At 33.2% G+C, this 19687-nt stretch overlaps 3 protein-coding genes across 6 annotated transcripts in view; 2 read left to right on the top strand and 1 right to left on the bottom strand.

Annotated features, from left to right (window-relative positions):
- Positions 1 to 19687, bottom strand: part of LOC127701048 (A disintegrin and metalloproteinase with thrombospondin motifs 18-like) — a 523205-nt gene that overhangs the window by 377847 nt on the left and 125671 nt on the right. The gene's annotated exons all lie outside the window — the stretch shown is intronic.
- On the top strand, positions 357 to 13450 carry LOC127701876 (calcium-activated chloride channel regulator 1-like). The gene is given in 14 exon segments (XM_052205847.1): positions 357 to 390; positions 1559 to 1686; positions 2810 to 3104; positions 3413 to 3723; positions 4089 to 4319; positions 5045 to 5198; positions 5800 to 5804; positions 9084 to 9299; positions 9648 to 9918; positions 10543 to 10689; positions 11336 to 11554; positions 12547 to 12813; positions 13021 to 13080; positions 13383 to 13450. Coding segments are annotated over 14 exon segments (2406 nt in total).
- Positions 17315 to 19687, top strand: part of LOC127701052 (serine/threonine-protein kinase Nek11-like) — a 34079-nt gene continuing 31706 nt past the window's right edge. For all 4 annotated transcript variants that reach the window (XM_052204834.1, XM_052204832.1, XM_052204833.1 and 1 more), the window contains exon 1: positions 17315 to 17914. In XM_052204834.1, the coding sequence (XP_052060794.1) occupies positions 17754 to 17914 (161 nt within the window). In that variant the 5' untranslated portion in view covers positions 17315 to 17753. The remainder of the gene's footprint in view (positions 17915 to 19687) is intronic.

Below are 19687 nucleotides of genomic sequence, written 5' to 3'. Positions count from 1 at the left end.
GACCTTGACCTCATTTTCTTGGATCATGTTATGTTTTTGTGATAATGTAGTTAAGCTTTATATTTAGGACTATCAACATAAAATCAGTGGGCAGTAAAACAGACGAGACATTTCAGCGTGTGCACTCTTGTTTTAACCAAAAATATAGCAAATAAAGAAAAACTGTGAATAGCAAACAAATGATCAACAGAACAAGTCAAGATAGCAGAAATCGTTGTTTGACTCCTTATGAGAATTATTGCCCTTTAAAGATGATTTTTACCCATTTTTCGCATATTTGGCAACAACTTAATTAGGTAAAAAAAAATTGTCAAAAGAAATATGATCAGCAAGAAAAGATCTGCAAATATATCAACATGACCGAAATTGCCAGTCGATTCCTTAAAGGAGGTATTGCCTTTTAATGATAATTTTTATCCACTGTTTATGTGCTGGGCAAAAACAATAGAAAATAAAGAGAAACTGTAAACATCAAAAATGATTAGCAAGACAAGATCTACAAGTAAGTGCATGTAGTTTGAAAATTGTAAGAGAAGCGATGCCACTGACCAACTCACTCGCTTTTATGAAGTAATTTACAGTGAACAATCACCTTTATATGTAGCAACAAAATAATCTTATAAAAAAAATCCTGAAAATCATGTTCTTTAAAAAATATTTTTCTCTACCAAACCTCTGATAAATGATACATTTATGACCATTTAGCTATCAAACACGAATACTCACAACCACCAAAAATGTTCTTCGTCGATTGTTACCATTATAAAACAAAAAAATAGGAACGTTAGGAGCCTAACTTTTAATCTAGTGTGTACATGTGCTAGAATAATAACTCGGACACAACGTTAGCCTGGTTAGTTTGGAGGACAAACATACTATAGCTGTCAGTGAGACAGCAGTCGAACATTACATCCAAGCAGAACATCTGACGAGTTAGTACTTCTTTCATTTAAAAGAACATACATTAAGTGACGACCACTTTATATTTTGGGGGTGGGGGCAGGAGGATTTTTCCCGGATTGGTCATTTGTTTTCATCTGTTGCTACCGCATTGTTATTTTTGTATGTTGCAGAATATTCATTTTCATCCAGTCTTGTGCAAAGTCATTTATTTTCAGTTCTCCCAAGGCCAAATTATTCATTTTTGAAATCCTCCTCTCTTACAGAATATGAAATCGTCGTCCCTTTACACTTGTTTACACTTGTTTACTCATATCCTAGTACGGATTCTCACCAAAGCGAATCATTTTAAGACAGCGAAAGAGGTCAACTTGACATTGTTTGTTTTATTTCAGCAGACCCTCCAGCACTAGACAAGATGAAGATGCACAGTTTAGTACAATCAGAACGACTGAAATATATACTAATCCTAAAATATTGGTGGCAGAGGTGATGAGATATGTATATTGATAGTAATCGTTATCAATTCCCGCGTAATTCGTATCTTAGAAACTTAAATATGAATTTCAAATAAAAATAACATGCATCGCATAGAGTCAAACAAGTAAGATATAACAAACGAGACATACTATGTATACAAAGATCTTTCTGTATTTAGTTTTACTTAAGTGTTGTGATTCCCTTTACCGTCAATCTAATATTGTCTTCCAAAATAATGGCTACAGCAATATTTTACTGGCAATCCACGACAGCGTTACTGACGAAACGATACTAGATAAAATTAAGGTAAGTAGATGAATAGAATGTTTATTTCTGCACGTCTTGTCGATGTCTCATTCTTTATGGTTCTTGAACATATCAATAAACGTCGCTCGTCTTAGTCTAACCCTTGACCAATTGGTGCATGCAGTTTCGAAATTGTATAAGAAGCGATGCCGCTGACCAACTCACAAGATCGTCAAACACAGAGGTAAAAACTCCAATAGTAATCCTTCGTTATTGTAGTAAATGAGAACCAAACTTGGGGAGTCATTGATGCTTCCTTTGAGAAACCGTTCGTCTAACCAATTTCAGCGTTTATTTTTGAAAGAGGCGAATAAGACGAACAAGATACCAATGGGTAATCAAAAACCACAAGTCGAAGAAAAAAAAAGCTTATACAACTGTAAAACTCGACCAACAGTCCACAAACATTACAGAGAAAACTAAAGATTGAGCCGTACTAACCCTACCGGGAGGACTAACATTAAATATTCTATTGGTAATACCAGCCGTGTTACTCCTGTCTTGTAAGATTCGATGTTGAGTCATATCCTGTGAAAAAGGCATCATGCAATAGCGGATTTGTAAATATATTTTTCTAACCCTCCCCCAGGACATTGCCGACTTCATAAACCATACATCTGTATTTGTGATTGTAAATTATCTAACCCTTAAACATGACATAATGTGAAAGATTCGAAAAAAACATGGATTTTTAGGACAAAGGATTCACAACAATGCTACCAGAAGAAACAACACAAGACAATAACAAATACAATAGCTCAAAATACAACACAAAGTTAAAGCAGCAACAAAACAAGAGGTGAACCAAGAGGCTCCTGAATTGTAGCAGTTTCTGCGCCATTAGTGGAACCGGTCGTGTCAAGTCGCATTCTGGGATGTCACAATCGAGGAAGAGAACGGGATTGTGGCTATGTCAAGGTGAACATATCTTCAGATTGATAACATTTGATTGCAAATGCAATAGGATTAGACACAAGTTGTCTTTATCTTTAAAGTTGTTGCATAAGGTTTTAAAATTATGAATGCCACGAATGTGTATGACAAATGTTTCATACAAGATCGTATATTTTGAATATTCAATTTGCCTTGTTAACATGGCCAATGCTAAGTTATTTCCTTGTAGGATGCATTTACTAAAGCATCATCAACTTTACACACGGCAACCAAGAAGAGAGCTTACTTTAAGGAGATTATTATACTCGTTCCAAATAGTTGGAAGGACAGTCCTGGAATTACACCAGCAGCCGCAGGACAGACTTTGCAATATGCGGACATAATTGTTTCAGCACCAATACCTACACATAGAAACTTTCCTTATACCCGATCGTACGCAGGGTGTGGCCATTCAGGAATCCATATTCAGATGTTGACAGATGTGTTTCTCCATCCCTCAAAACCTCCTGTCAAGTTGTCACCGGGTAAGTATTACATTTTTATAGTGATTCTAACAGAAAGGAGAACAACGTTGTAATATACTAAATATGTGCGTCCAATTAAAATATCAAGAGTATAATTTATATCTTTATTTATTATTGAACAATCTTTATCGCTTGTGATTTTTTTACTGATTGAAACATACTATGAGACTAGATACTACTTATATATATATATTTCGAAAGTGTGATTTCATATGAAATATATAGAGGGAAACATGAATATGACCAACACTACAATTTGATTAGATATTAATAAATCTTTTAAAATAGTACTGCATATACCATTACAGAAAAGTTTATCGTCCACGAATGGGGCACATTCAGATGGGGAGTTTTCAATGAATATCCAAACCCTGGTGAAAATGAATTTTACTATTCCACTATGTTCGGCAGAGCTGATCCTATTCGGTGTTCTATGGGATTATTAGGAAGATCAATGGCTAGATTTCCTAATGGGACTATGAGCGTTTCTGCATGCAACTTTGTCAAGGGACCTTTAGACCCCATTACAGGCCTTGTTGATCAAAGATGTAAATATTATCCATATCCGTACCACAACAGAGGATTCGAATCAATGATGGATCATCAGTGGGTTAAAGAGGTGAGAATACATCATACTATCAACATTCCAAAGCATTCAATAAAAGACCAAAAGTTTAACACATGTATTGAAAGTCATTTGCTGTTGGTTGTCGTCTAGACACAAATATTTAAACCATACACAGACAGGTGTAGACATTGATATAAAATTACGTTTTAAAATGAAAAACAAAACCTTAATATCTTGATTCTATACAAATAAAAACAATGTTACATCTGAAAATCTTAGCCTTTTCCGTTGAAAACATTTTAATTTGTGATTGAAATGAAAATGGACAATTTTATCATAGTAACTTTTTTTAACTTTAAAAGCATTATTGTTGGAAAAGTTCTGTTTTGTTTAACTATTTGTTTTAACTCATTCAGATAACACATTTTTGTGATGACCAAACGGACTACAAGCATAATAAGTATGGACATAATAGCGAAGCACCAAACATGCAAAATAGACTGTGTGGCCATCGTAGTACATGGGCTGTAATCGAAGGAACAGAAGACTTCCGAAATGGTCTGAACCAACCACAGAGTATTTCTAACCTAGTTCCAACATTCAAGATTGTAAAGGCGGCGAGAACGAAGAGAGCTACAATTTACCTGGTAAAAAAGTTTTATAAACGTGTTCTTTTTATGTTGTAATGTTACACTACTGTTTCGGGTTAGGGTGAAGATTGGCGCCTGTTAAAACGTTTAAACCCGCTGCATTTGTATGCACCTGTCCTAAGTCAGAAGCCTGTTCAGTGGTTGTCGATTGTTGGTGTGGTTCATAAGTGTTTCTCGTTTCTCGTTTTTTATATATATTAGACCGTTGGTTTTCCTGTTTGACTTGTTTTACACTAGTCATTATGGGGCCCTTTATAACTTGCTGTTCGGTGTGAGCCAAAGCTCCGTGTTGAAGACCGTACTTTAACCTATAATTGTTTACTTTTTACACATTGTGACTTGGATGGAGTGTTGTCTCATTGGCACTCATACCACATCTTCTTATTTCTATCATCTCCGTACCGATAAGCAGAACAAGTATATTACGTTATGCATTTAAGAAGAATTCAGATCAGAGAATGTCCATGTTGCTACATTTTAAGATACCCAGTAATATAATTAGCATAGAAAAGTACTACATAAATCGTAATTATTGAAATCTTTTATTTTTAAACTGTATAAAGGATTGATTAGCTCGAAACATTGAACGAAGTAACACATTTTGTCTTGGTGACTGAAATGTTTGCGTTTTCTGATTTTAAACTGCACAAATTTGTCAATGAAAATTGATAACGCGAGATTATCTCTGATTTTTTAAAAGGTATATATTTGTTGTTAAATAGGACGATAACACCTTGAAAACTAGTCAGCTTGCAGACCATGTCATTTCTATGCTCCCATCCAACACACGTGTTCTACTCAGACATCCAAATCAACATATGGGACATCATCTCATAAGAAGAGCAGTCAAACATGGTGACCAGAAAATTATATTGAGTAATGGGGCCCTCTACGCCCCCCTCTGGATCCGCCACTGACCAGTGCTGATTATTCCCTCTCAAGGTTATAAACTGTTTTTTTAAATTTGAAAATGTTATCATCATGATTATTCACAATCCTAACCACAGCCCAGTAAAATTTTCCTCAAAAAAGCCATCATTAATTTATAGCAGACAAATTTTCTGTGTTTATTCATTCTGGATCTTACAAACACTTTTAGTTGTTGTAATTAATCATCTCAGAGTTCTCGAAATCTTTTTTTTCCTGGTGGTCATTGGGACCACCAAGACTAAAAATCTGGTGGTCCTGTAATTTTACTTGAATTTATCAAACACCTATTAGTTAAATGAAAGTCATTGCTCAATATATATAAACTCCATCCTAGTTTCTATGTTATATATTTGGTGGTTTTCAATGAAATTTTGAACTTTGCATTGTTCACTAATTTTTATACTTTGTCAGTTTGATAACATGTTTGATTTCATTTTTGTGTTAGTCTCATGCATAGTACTACCTGTAGAATACCTGTAGAGTCGTTTAAGGGCTCAAGTGTAAAGAATTTCAATAAAAATTTGTAATAAAAATAATTTATCACTAGAACTGGTACATAACATCTTCCCAATGATGATCAAGTTGTAATTTAAAGTTATCAACGGTCTTTGCAGACACAACATTTTGGGTAAACTGTTCCAATTGTTTATAATTCGTTAGGAAAAATGTCTTTTACGAAATGATGAATTACATCGAGGCTTAATAAGTTTAACAGGTTGGGTGGACTCAAGTAAGGAAAAGTGGGGTATTCCCTGTTTTCATGTTACACCCCAGTTTTCTGGTGTTAAAAAAAAACCAGTATATAGGGACTTCTTTTTTCCTATTTTATGGTATGAAATCTACAAAAGTGCACCTTTTACATCTGATAACAATGTTTTATGTTAGCAGGTGTTTTTATAAGTTCAAAAATCAAACTAATTTCAAGTCTATTTGGTACTCAACTCACAACAAAACAACTCCTTTGTTCACCAATTCATACCTTGATCATCAATAATTCAATTATGAGATGACAAAAAGATAGGTTAATCAATTGGGCATTTAAATTCAATGAATAGAAACTTTCAATAGAAGTGAACATAATTCAGTAATGGTCAGTTACACCTGGAGCATGCATCTTGGTCAGTTGATTCCTAAACAAAAGATTTGTATGTTTTTGAGTTCTAGAAAAAGAAAGGCCTCACTTATTCATGCTTTGTTGTTCATGAAATACTCTAAGTATTTACAAATACTACTGATTCATGCCATAAATTGAAATAGAAATTGGAAGTCCCTGTAAACTGGGATGTCCCTGAAAACAGTGAATACCCCACTTTTCCTGACTTGTTCCCAACCTGTGTCCACTACAATCATTTACAGTGAAAAGTGCATTAAAATTAAGAAATAAAAGAAGTCTGATGTTTATTCCTCAGCTGCAATTTTTGTAATATAGAAAAAAATGTTCAGTCTCTGTCTGTTCAAATACAAAGTCCTCTGGTTTAGCACCCCCTTTGAACGAAATGAGCCATGTGGATGCCATGATGACTTTTATGTCTGGTTATTTTTCAAAAGTATTACCGTAATTTTAAGCTAGAGGCTACAAAAGTTAAATTACAGTAGTAACCAGTTCAAAAACTATCTGAATACCAAAGAAACCGACGACTGGTTCTTTTTCAAAAGTAGTACCGTAATTTTGACCTATACAGTTAAAAGTTTGTTTACATTAGCAACCAGTTCAAAAGCTATCTGAATACCGAAAAGATGTGAAAACAAAAGTGAACAACCACCAAAATATTGTCGGTCATCAGGACTGCCACTACACATGCAATTTTCGGTCCTGGCTGATTTTTGGCGGTCAGGACCGACGATTTTCGAGAACACTGTCATCTTACAAGTTACATAGAAGATATATATAACTGCCCTCCATTAGTTAAGCTTACTTAACTCAGTTTGTATAGCAGTGGCTTACTATGCCAGGTGTTTTAGGTTCAAATCAAGGCTGAATCAGTAATTTACTTTATCAGACAAATCATGCTTTCCGGTTACAATCGGTGTCTAACTAAAAAACCAAGGGTGTTTAAAAGTAAAACCTACAGCCAGAGTAAGTGTTGTTGATATTGCCCGTATGTCATTAGGTATGTTGACGCGGGGGAGTGTAGCCGTGCTTCCCCTTCGGTACCTCGAATGACCAAATAACACTTGAAATTTTAATATTAGCACATATTGATGACTTTTAAACATTGATTATTAAATGATATTATATTTATAAGTGTATTTTATAACTTAAAAATGATTTACAGAAAGCAGGTAATTTCATAAAGATCATTATAAATATAGTGTGTACATCCAACATGGCGACCAAGGAAATCACAAATAAAAGAATGATTGCATAGGATCCCTCAATGTGTTCATTTTAGACCACAAAAGTGGAGCCCTCACGCCACTTCATGGCATTACCCCTTCCCCTTAGTCTCACCTTGTCAATACTTAACCATGTGCTTGTAGATTACTGTTTAGCTGAGTTGGTAGTGCAGCGACTTTCTTCTGTGCAATGGGTCACAGGTTCAAATCACGATTGGTTCAGTAATTCATTTTGAAAAGCAAATAATGATCTCTGGGTTACGTATTATTACTATTAATCATAGTGAAGTTAATCATATTAAGTTAAAAGTCATGTACAGCTGTGGGAGCGGTACAGCCTCTTTAAAAGGAAAATCCTATTTATTGTCGCGCGATCTTTTTATGCCTTATCCTAGTCTTTTCTTATATTTCTTCAATTCATTTATGTCATTGTTTGGGGTATCTGTAGCCGTAGATAACTTCAGTAGGCGACGGTATAAAACTATGCAAATAACTTTTGTAAGTGCTTTTTAGAGAAATCCAATTAAAAAAAACATCACTGTAAGTTTCCTCTGCCACTAAAATACATAATTGTTCTCCTTCTTCTGACTTGGCACCGCTTAAAAACACAGGGGTTTCGATGCAGGACCGTCGCCATCTTAATTACAGCTTCACCATAATGCATAAGTATCTGCATCTCCGATTGGCTCCCTGAAAGTGACGTATTAGATATCTTTATTTGGCATTTGCAGGATATTTCCCAACTATCTAGTGACTGTCTATACCCGTAGTTTCAATGAAGGATAATGAATGATGTGCTATATGAATAATGGTTGATGTTCCTATGAAAATGAAATAGCCGAAATCATGATGAAAAATAGAGAAATAACAAAATAAAACATATTACATCCTCAAAAGCCCTCTTTTTATTGCATATTTGGGGCATTGCTTGGTTTTTTCCATATTAGTAATACGGGAAAAATGTAGGAGTATGTCATTCCTTTACTGGTACTTTGTTTGGTGTACCCTATGGTAGTTTGTTAAAAACTTTATGCTCCTGGCTTGGCAAATATATTACTTTCAAATCATTACAAATTACCACAAACAGCAGTTGGATTAAGCCTAAGAGAATCTCGAAATAACAAACTAACTTAAAAAATCACAAAAAAGAGCTTATTTAATTGTGCTTGTTAAACTAATTTATTTATAGTACACTTAAATAGTTTCTTCTCTGAAGCAATATGGCAAATTTAAATCAAACTTGAATCATCACAAGTGTGTTTATTTTCAATAGTTTATCTCATTTCCACTCAGATTGCCTCTGGGTGAACAGATTGATCCTCTGTTATATATAAATGCCAGTAAAGCGAATCAGGCGACATCGAGCCTTAAAAAGATTATAGTTATGTATATTATCTTATTAAATTTAGGTCAAACTATACTCAGAAGTCACGATTTGGGATTTCCTGAAGTATCCATTTTTATAAAAATATTTTCTGATCATTATCATTCCAGCTTTACCATCAATATTTGTCCTTACAAGAAGGCAGAATTTTTCAAGATTCCTTTATAGTTGATGAATATCTAAATGGAATTTTGTCGATTCGTTTATCCTATGACACGAATCCAGCACCTCAGTTAAAACTAAAAGATCCAAACGGAAAAATAAGGAATGACATAGATGTCGATGACAAATTGAAAGTGCTGCATTTCAAAGCCGAATCTGCAGAGGTACGAATTTTATCTATGTCTAAACGAAGATTTTACTATATAAAAATAAGAAGATGTGGTAAGATTGCCAATGAGACAACTGTCCACCAGAGTTCCAATGACTTGGACGTAAACAACCTGTTCTTCATGTGTTCAAATGGTTTCATTGAAAGTATTAATTTCGTTCAACCTAAGACTGTGTCATCTGGGAAGTAGATGCCTTCCTAAAATAAACTGTACCCAATCATACTTATTTAAAAGTCAAACATGACCATGATAAAAATGTTATATTGATAAAAGCTTTCTGTATGTGTTCGTTAAGTTACTGAATAATGACCTAACAGTGACAAATATGTACAATCATTCTAGGAAGGCAAATGGATGATTACTGTGTCTACAACGCACTCAGCTGAACAAAATATTGACATCAACGTGGCTGCATCCTCGATTATTGCAAACTTTCGGCAACCAATCACCGTTTCTGCCAAAGCTGTACAGCAACCTTACCAAGATGTCCACAGAATAGCCGTGTTTGCAGAGGTTAGACAAGGTCATCACCCTATTATTGGACTGAAAGTCACAGCCATATCACAATTAGATGGCAGATTGCATCAAACGGACTTATATGATAATGGTTCTGGTATGTCCAAAAAGGTTATGCATAATGTATTTCATATTGTGTATCAATTGTTTTCAATTTTTAGATAACATTTCAAAATTCACGCTTCCAGTTATCTTGCAGAACATTCTATAATACTCTTTATATATCTGTGTGTTCTTACTCGTAGGAAAATGGTTTAAAACACGGTCATTGATAGCTTACTATATGGTATGGGGTTTGCTCATTGCTGAAGGCCATACGGTGGATGACCTATATAATTTCTTACATTTGTGTAATTTTGGTCTCAGGTGGATAGTATTATAATTGGTAACCATACTTCATCTTTTTATTTCAAAATTTGCTTGTTTTTGTTTTTGTTATTTATTTTGTTGTTGTTGTTGTTAGGTTCTCGATAAGTATGTTTTTTTTTATAAAAAAATCTTTATTTTAAATATAACTTATATTAAGTCCTTATGAGGCAAAACGAAATCATTGCCAGTGAGACAAGTATCCAACCATATAGACCAAAAACTGAAGAATGTTCCAACAGAAGACGTTAGCATATGTTTATCAGTTTTTGGTATTCACACTGGGGTGCAGATATACAGATAGGAGATGGCATTTTTTCCAGGTTCTATGTTTATCAGTTTTTGGTATTCACAGGTGCAGATATACAGACAGGAGATGGTATTTATTCCAGGTTCCTCCCTCATCATCAGAATACTCATGGATTGAAAATACAGCTGTCTGATCTGTTCGGAAATGGTCATATTCTAAATAATTCACTAGTGTACAATGAAGATGAGATCGGTAAAATATCTATATGTCCTATATATATATATATATATATATATAATCGTTCATTTCTAAAGGTATAACAATTTTGTCTGATTACTAAATTTGCATATGATAAAAGGAGATGTGAGGTTCGTGTCAATAAAAAAAAACACCAAAAGACAGAAAAAAGAAAAGACAGTCGAATTTCGAGAATCGAAAATAGTAAACAATGAACCCAACAAAGCAAAAAAAAAACATATTGTTTTCCTCTGTTCTCAAGATAAACAACACCATAATGTACATGCATATTAAGACAATCATTACTTATGCTAAGTTAGAACATAGTTCAAGACATCCATGCATTCACTTCAACACAAGCGGAAATTACCATTGATAAACGTTGTATGTCCTCTGTTTACGACACTTGTTGTATTTATAGGAGGTAAAAATGTTGTTATACAGCCGAACAATCCTTACTAAATTCATGAACATGTAGATAAGGTTAATTGACAAAAAGATAATGAAAAATAGAACTACATTTCACGAGAATGAATACAATGAAGTGCATAAACAAGCAATTTATATTTATGCTGAATGTAAAAGTTCGTATTGATGTAAGAAGGATACTATTTAACTGGTAACTATCAAGATAACTTATTTACACAAATTTTACTTTTAGACCCTGAGGAAAGATACGAATCTACCATAATTCCTTTAAAACACGGTATAAGTCGAGTAACTCTGATTTCATCGGACTTAAGTATACCACATGGCAATATCAACAGAACCACGATACCTCCAGCAAGAATACAAGACTTGAAATCACGTGGTATGAGCAATGACAATGTAATAACACTAACCTTTACAGCTACTGGTGATGATCTAGACCACGGAAGAGGTACGTTAAACAAAGAGAAAATTGCATAAAAATCTTAGCTCATTCTTCAACTGTTCGAATAATTTTTCAAGACTTACCACATCATAACCGTTAAAAAATATACAATATCAATAAAAAAAAACATATCTATATAGCATGCTCCAAGGGCGTAAACACAGCAGTTAAAAAAACATGTTAATATACTTGATTGGGGTTGAATCCTTAATATTTGTTTGGTCTGCACTTTGGTACAGCATAAGAAGTGTGGCATATTAATCTAAGTCTTGGGTATATTAGAGATACTCGTGTGAAAAGAAATAATGGCAAAAAGCAAATTCACTAATTGCTTTTGACTCGATCAAATGAGTGTCATAGCAGGAAATAAAAGTAAATAAAAAAAAAATATTCGTAAATTTTTGTTCTGATTTATCAAATCATGGTTGTACTACAGTGAATAACTGACATTATTATAGGTTGTACTTGGGAAGGTTAACTTTCTTGTCATTTTAAAGAACAGTAACTAGATTTTTACAAGGTATCTGATATTGTATCATGTTACTTAGTACTGTGTGACCCCGTTACTGATCATTGCTGATATTTTTTCTTTACCAATCTTCCAACTTTTGATACTTTCTGATTTTTTGTCTTTTGTTTCGAGCATTACTGATGAGACATAGTTTTTTTAAGTGCCACTATGATGCTTCATATTTATTTTCCTAAATTATATATAAATCCAATAATCTGTGAAAGAAACAGAAATGTGCAAAACAGTTTGATAAAAAGATACTGTTGATCAGCGTACATATTTTATACGAAACTGTAATTTTGTTACATGCTAAATGCATAATTTGTTACAATGAACTTAACAACCAAGGGAATGATAGTTGTATGCATACGTCTTTGAAACTCCGGGAATATCATATATGTATAGTGGGTTTATATATTTATGGGACTACTTTAATATTCTGCATTAGATAAATGTGTTTTTTTAAATGAATAATTTTCATTGACAGCCAACCATTACAACATTTTATATGCACATAAAAGCCAGGAAATATTCAATAGAAGGCAATCCTTGGTATCCCTCAAACACGTATCACAGTCCGCTGTAATAAATGGCTCACTATATTTACCACGTTCATCAGGACAGCAAGAGGTTTTCCGAATAAATGCAACAAGACTGGCGCTATACCAGAACTCATTTGCCTTTGTTATTGTTGCTGTGGACAGAGAAGGCAACAAAGGAGATATGTCCAATCTTGTAACAGCTGGATCTAACATTCACTGAAATGAAAAAGACTGAAAAATCTATATTTTGTTTAGTAAATAAAGTTGACTGTATATGTTTATAAAATTGGGTAAATCATTGTTTCGATACTTGTAATACATTCAGTTGTGGAAGACTTTATAAGTAATTGATCACCTGTCATGATTCAGATTGTCATAATTAATAAAATACTTAAACTATATGGTGCACGGTTCAAATGTCTACGTGGCAGTCAAATGGGATTTCGTAAAGTCGAGAATATGACCTTTCCCGATCCTGTGTAAGATATCATTTATGAATTAAGATATGAGTTCTGATATAAGGTAACAGGTACGAAGTTCGACGATCTCGTATATAATTTTTATGAAATATTGAACGTACACAATCAGAGCTTTTACATGTACATCATCAGGTTACAAAGCACTGTCTTCTTAGACCCTTATGCTTTGGAAATACATTTGCGCAGCGTGGGCGCCGTTTAGAAGTTATAAAGTTCTGAAATGATTAGAATACTGATAACAGTAATGGACTGAAGTAAAGACAGTTAGAAAAAGTCTTCCAAATTATGTTTCTGTTCTTCAGATTGGACCAATCCTACTCCCCGTAGAAGCCCCTGGACATACAGCTTCAAATTTAATATAAAAAGATGATATATTCAACTTAATTATCTCAGAGTATCATCTGTGCCGTTCATTTGATTAACAAGTAATCAAATGCTATTTGTCCAACAGTGATGTTCGAAACCAAATATTAGGAATTCGAATAGTCAATAAAACAAAACAATAAACACAAAAAATAAGCTCTAACAACATTAAAGGATCACTTGTGCATCGGGGAAATAACCTTAGAATTAGATTTTTTTCAGATATATAGTTTAATAACTGGATTTAGAAGGCCACCAAACCTGTGATATCTCTTGGGACTTGTACATATTGAGATTAGATTATACCAATATTAACAAGAATAAATGACTTCCACATAGTAAAAAAAACATGAAAGTATGATACGGATTATTTTTCTTCTCGTATAATTTATGATGGCATGATACTTAACGCCTAACGGAAGGGACTTTGGTCGATTTTCATATGATGAAGACATAATAGTTCGATGAGTTTAATCTGAGACTACTATAACTGTGTTATAGTAGTCTCAGGTTTAATTGAGGTCTTGAGCTGGCATGTCAGTAACTGCTAGTAGTCCTTTGTTAATTCATGTTGACCATTGTCATTTTACTTAGATTATTCTGTTACCTATATTCTAACATCAGGCTCGTAATTCTTTTAAACTGAGTTTCACTGTGTGTATTGCTGTGTGTTTGTTTATTCCACATTGGCTAGAGATATATTGGAGGGTTGAGATCTCACAAAACATGTTTAACCCGCCGCATGTTTGCACCTATCCTAAGTCGGGAACCTCTAGCCTTTGTTAATCTTGTGTATTTTAGTTGTTTTGGTTCATTTGTATGTTTTTGGTGTTTAGTGTGTCGTCCATTTCGCTGAACTAGTATATACTTTTGTTTAGGGGCCAGCTAAAGGCCGCCTACGGATGTGGGATTTTCTCGCTGCGTTGTAGACCCATGATTGATGGCCTTGGGCTGTCCCATCTCATTGGTCGGATTGTTGTCTCTTTGACACATTCCCTATTTCCATTCTCTGTTCTATTACTTAAACATTTTTGAAAGCAGCAATACATGTACTAGTCCAAATAATTATGACGTCTAGTTACACAAGAGAATCACGAGTTTATCAAAGTTTCGAAGCAATTTGTCCTTCACTTTTCTTTTCTTTTTTTTTTAGATTTTAGATTTTTCATCCCGGAATTTAACTATTAAAAAACAGTGGCAATCACGGTGTTATGTTGATCAACTACAACTCTTAGAGGGTCATAAATGTATGAAAGTTCGTATTCCCCAAAAAAAGCGAAACAAAATTAAAATATTAGCAGAACAACGTTGAAACGGAAAATGGAATAAGAAGAATATAAGAATATTTATTATTCCAATCAAGGGCCCTTGATGGGCAACATAACATGTACACATAAAAGAATACCTCATGATTTGTAACAGAAAACATTTTTATATATTAAAATGAAACATTGAAAAGTTCAGACAGATGTTATTATCTTCATTCTATAAAAAAAATCACATACATTTAATTCCAGGCAGGATCAGAACTATAAAATCATTACAATTATCATTGTTATTACATACAGTAATTAACATTTCGTCTAACATCTAGAATAAGAATGCGAAGTGATATAGCACAGAACTACATTTAACCGAAGACGAGTATAATACAATAATACAATATTTTATTTTTCCAAATTAAAGGGCCCATTAAGAGCATAACATTAATAACAACATGACATAAACATTACAGAGTGATTAAAGAAACATAAAATAATAGTTCAAATGCATGAGGAAAGGGTCAGTGGTCAAGGGGAGATAATTTTGCTATCTATTTAACTAATTTTCTGATTTTCTAAGTTGCAGGCCTTTATCAAGGTATGCACATAAAATAGATAAAAAACTGCTATCTTCATTACTCATGATCCATGTAAAAAGATCATTTCTGTTTAAATTAACTAAACTGGGGTATTTTTTGATATAATCAGTCATATCTCTTCTGAGGTTATTGTAAAGAGGGCATTCCAGAAGAAAGTGCATTTCATTTTCAATAGAATTTGAATTACAATATATACATATCCTCTCATGTCGAGGTAATATTTCATATTTACCACATACATTGATAAAACGTTCATGTCTGCCAGTTTCTATTCTTAAACAGTGATTGCTGAGTCTGTATTTTGTTAACAAATGTTTTTGGGGGTGCTTTAAATCTAAATAATTTTCATAGTCAAATGACCTCTTGAATGAAAAATAAGTGTCCAATTTGCCATGATTCTGTAAATAAAAATCTCGCATTTTCTCCCAATCATTTTGAAAATTTAATTTGAGCTGTTTTTTCAGTAAATTTTTTAATTTATTTTTGCCTAAATTTGTACATATATTTAGGTCAATACCCAATTTTTCGCTGTAGAAATGATATTAGAGAGCCATGAATTATTTGAGGTAGTTTGAGCTTTACTCTCAATTATTTTTAACTCAGCATAAGCACTTTTCAATAAATCAGATGGGGGATTCTCTAGTCTATGCCATAGCAAATTTATATAAAGAGGATATCTACCCAGTTCATAGCAATCGGTCGGTCTTTTAATATGCTAAATAACTGATTAAATTTGTAGCTAATGGGGTTTGGATAATCATGAACAAGCAGTTAAAGCATTTATTTCGTCCTTCGATGCATTACAAGACATATTGTTGTGGTACAATATAATAATCCGTCCCCAATGTCGTTTGATTTACAATAGTAGCAAGTTATTTCATTACGTGCAGCTCCATTCCACCTACCTGTATCAACAGAAAAGCGGTGACATACACACTGGCCCAGCACAATACTTCAAGTGACAACGAAATATAATAAATCATATGCCATATTCAGAAAGATTTAACATTTTTCTAAATTTTTCTGATTTCTTTTTTAAATTATCAGATTGTATTTGGTAAATTTTCAGTATATGCTAAGCAATCTTGCTTAAATTGGTATTTGTGTTGCAACTCCACTGTGTTTTAATACACATTCTATAATGATTTTTATCCTTCGTTTTCAAAGATTTGCAGAAATTGTGTTCTTTATATGTGACGTCATCAGGCATGGTCGCCTTTTTTTTCATGACGTCAAAATAGGAAAATTCAGAAGAAACCAAGAAAATTTGACGTTATAATTAAATTTTGACCAATCATTTGCCGAGAACAGATATTTTACAAGTGAAGAGAAATATTTTTCTCACACCGATCAAGAAATGTGAATATAGCACAAAAATTAGAGAAACAGATTCCCATGACCACTCATGATAACTCGTTTATAACGATATTTCTCCACTCTCAACAGTTAAATTTTAATTATTTAAAAAGCTCGGCAAGCCTCGCGCTTTAAATATTAAAATTTAACTGTCTTGAGTGGAGAAATATCGGAACACACTTGTTGCAGTGGTGAAATCTATATCTCCAATATCTGATTACTTTATAATATAACCAGGAACATATATTTTGACTAGATATACTATTCCCAGATCTAAATGATGCTTTACATACCACAGTGGTCAAAAATAATGTTTTATGCCGGCGTTATATATATATATATATTATATCCCGATGCTTTCGTTTCAAAACCATTACTTAAAATATTCAATTAATCTATAAAACAAACGAGACTAGTTATTATCTTTGACATTTATAATTCTGGTCCAGAAATTAATTATTTATAGCATCAGAATATTATTGTATAAATTATACTCTTATTACATAAAAAACCGAAAAAATGTTCTTACATGCAGAGATTCTCCCTAAATTTATCCGGAGATTTTCCCTCAAATTTCATTTCCGTTTCCGTAATTGTGAAATGACTGGTATCCAGCAATCGTGATATCTTCTCTTCGTCAGAAAGTCTTTAGGGGAACTGTAAATTACCCCACAATGCATTTCACAAGACGGGCACCTGCACGATTAAACCAAACTTTGTTTGTATCTTAATAGAAAACCACAAGTTTGATGTCAAGAGAACAACTGAGCTATTTCTTAAACTCCTATGCCTCTCCTTGCCAAAAAATTGTTTTGAATTTTAATTTGCAAGTAAAATAACAGTTATCAGAAGTTGATTTGTTGAGTAACGAACGACGCCAACATGGCCGTCTTACGACAGACGAATACGAAGTTGGCACTATAATAGCAAGAACATGCGTTGTCTACTGGTGACAACATTGTCATTATGTACTCATCTCATTTATAATTCCATGTTTGTTAAATCTACGAACTGAGAACTATTATATATTATAACAAGGACATGATTCTTCGTGAATCACACAAAATTGACAGGAAAACTAGTATTGTTCATAATGTCTTTTAAACAAAATAACACAAAAGAAAAGAAAAAAGCTCGAATATATTGCAATAGATATGAAACTATTAAGCGACTTGGGAAAGGGAACTTTGGAACAGCTTTCTTAGTACGAGATCGTCGACTGAAAACCAGAGTAGCTGAAGGAGAGTCAGATTTGTAAGTGTTATCTGAAGCAGAATGCTTACTTAACATTGCAGTTAAATATACAATGGAATGGTCATGATTTGGTTAATTTCATTTAGGCAGATATATTTCTTGGAGGAATCAGAATATTTGTCTATCAGATTAGTTTAGATATTAAAAAAATTATCATGTCTTTGTGTTACCATACACCTAATCGCTATTTATTCCATACTTTTTAATGAGACCTGTTTAAAACATCGTAAATACTTCAAACACAATATTTTTTTGACTATAATTTGAGTTTGGAAAAAGTGGATCATAATCTATCAAAGTTTCCTATTGATCGCTTTCTAAATTTTCCCCTCCCTCAGCTCGTTACTGATGACCTTAGTTTGCGGCCTGTTGACCCAAACAGGAAGTTGTCTAAATGACTGTTTTTTTCCGGATTGGACTAAATAGCGATTAGGTGTATTGTTGTGTATAAATGTTGTGATGTGTGTCTCTCCTTTAAAGTGGGTCTCATTGGGGTGTAAGCTTGATCCTTGATTTGCCGATCTTTTGTAATCATGACACATGAAAGTCTAATTATATTGCGTGAAACTGGGAATTGAAGTCGGCGGGACACATGAAAATACAAGCGCTATTATTACAACGATAAGTGGGATATGGGATTCTGACAAAACAATAAGCTGAATCCAGGATCAGACCCCCTTTAAAGGAGTGACACACATTACCATGATTACCATTTTGTAAACAAGAACACAACTTACGTATTCCAGTTGTCTCAAATGTTGTCTTTTTCTGTAAATTATAACTTTGTGCGTTTAATCTGATTACCGAAAAAAAAACTTGATTTAATCTCCATCATTTTATACTCAACACTGGTAAACACAAAGACACGATAAATTTTATGATACTTGTACATGTATCTATACTGATCAGCAAATATTCACATTCCTCTAGATTAACCATTACCTAAATTTTCTAAAGAAATAATTGAATTCAACTTGAAAATGCACAGTTTAAACGAAGAAAGTAAAAATGCTTTAATATCACTTGATAAAAACAGGATTACGTGACCTTACTTAATGGTTTACTTTTACAAATTGTGACTTGGATGTAGAGTTGTCTCATTGGCACTCATACCACATCTTCTTATATCTATTGACATTTCAGCAGTAGAAATATGATGAGCTTACTTAACCTGTAATTCAAATGTCTAGCCTTTAACATTTTCATGAGGATTTCTTAAAAAAAACAATAAAAATTTATCCCACATATCACTATCAGTAGCTGTAACTTCTCAAAATATGGGACAGACTTAATTAAATTCATGTTGATCTTTCTCTCTTTGTTCATTCACCAACTGCAAATTGGGAACTTCGGTAAAATTGATTTATCAAATACCAAACAATACTCTGTGAAGACATTATCTTCCAGTGGGGACAAAAAAATCAAGACTAACAAACCTTTTTAAACATTTTATTGTTGGGAAAGAAACCAATCACCCAAACAAAATGTCTCTGCAAAATACTTATTAATTTTGAGATTACTAATTCCTTTAACTTTTGTATGTACATGATCATGATGATGATGCATTCTACATAATTTTTATAGACCACACATGTCAGATACAATTTCTGAATCATATTATGACAGTCTATAGTCTGAAGCAATTTTCGAAATATCAAACATTTTTTACATGTACAAACATTATTACACAACATCACAAAAGCAATTCACGAAAGTGTAATAATTTTAAAAGGTGGAGATTAGATTCTTGTATTCTGTTTTTAAAACAATAAT

The sequence above is a fragment of the Mytilus californianus genome, unplaced genomic scaffold (genome assembly GCF_021869535.1).
Source record: "Mytilus californianus isolate M0D057914Y unplaced genomic scaffold, xbMytCali1.0.p SCAF_5, whole genome shotgun sequence".
Classification (NCBI taxonomy): domain Eukaryota; kingdom Metazoa; phylum Mollusca; class Bivalvia; order Mytilida; family Mytilidae; genus Mytilus; species Mytilus californianus.
Note: the sequence above shows the minus strand (reverse complement) of the source record. Positions and strands in the feature narration are given on the sequence as shown.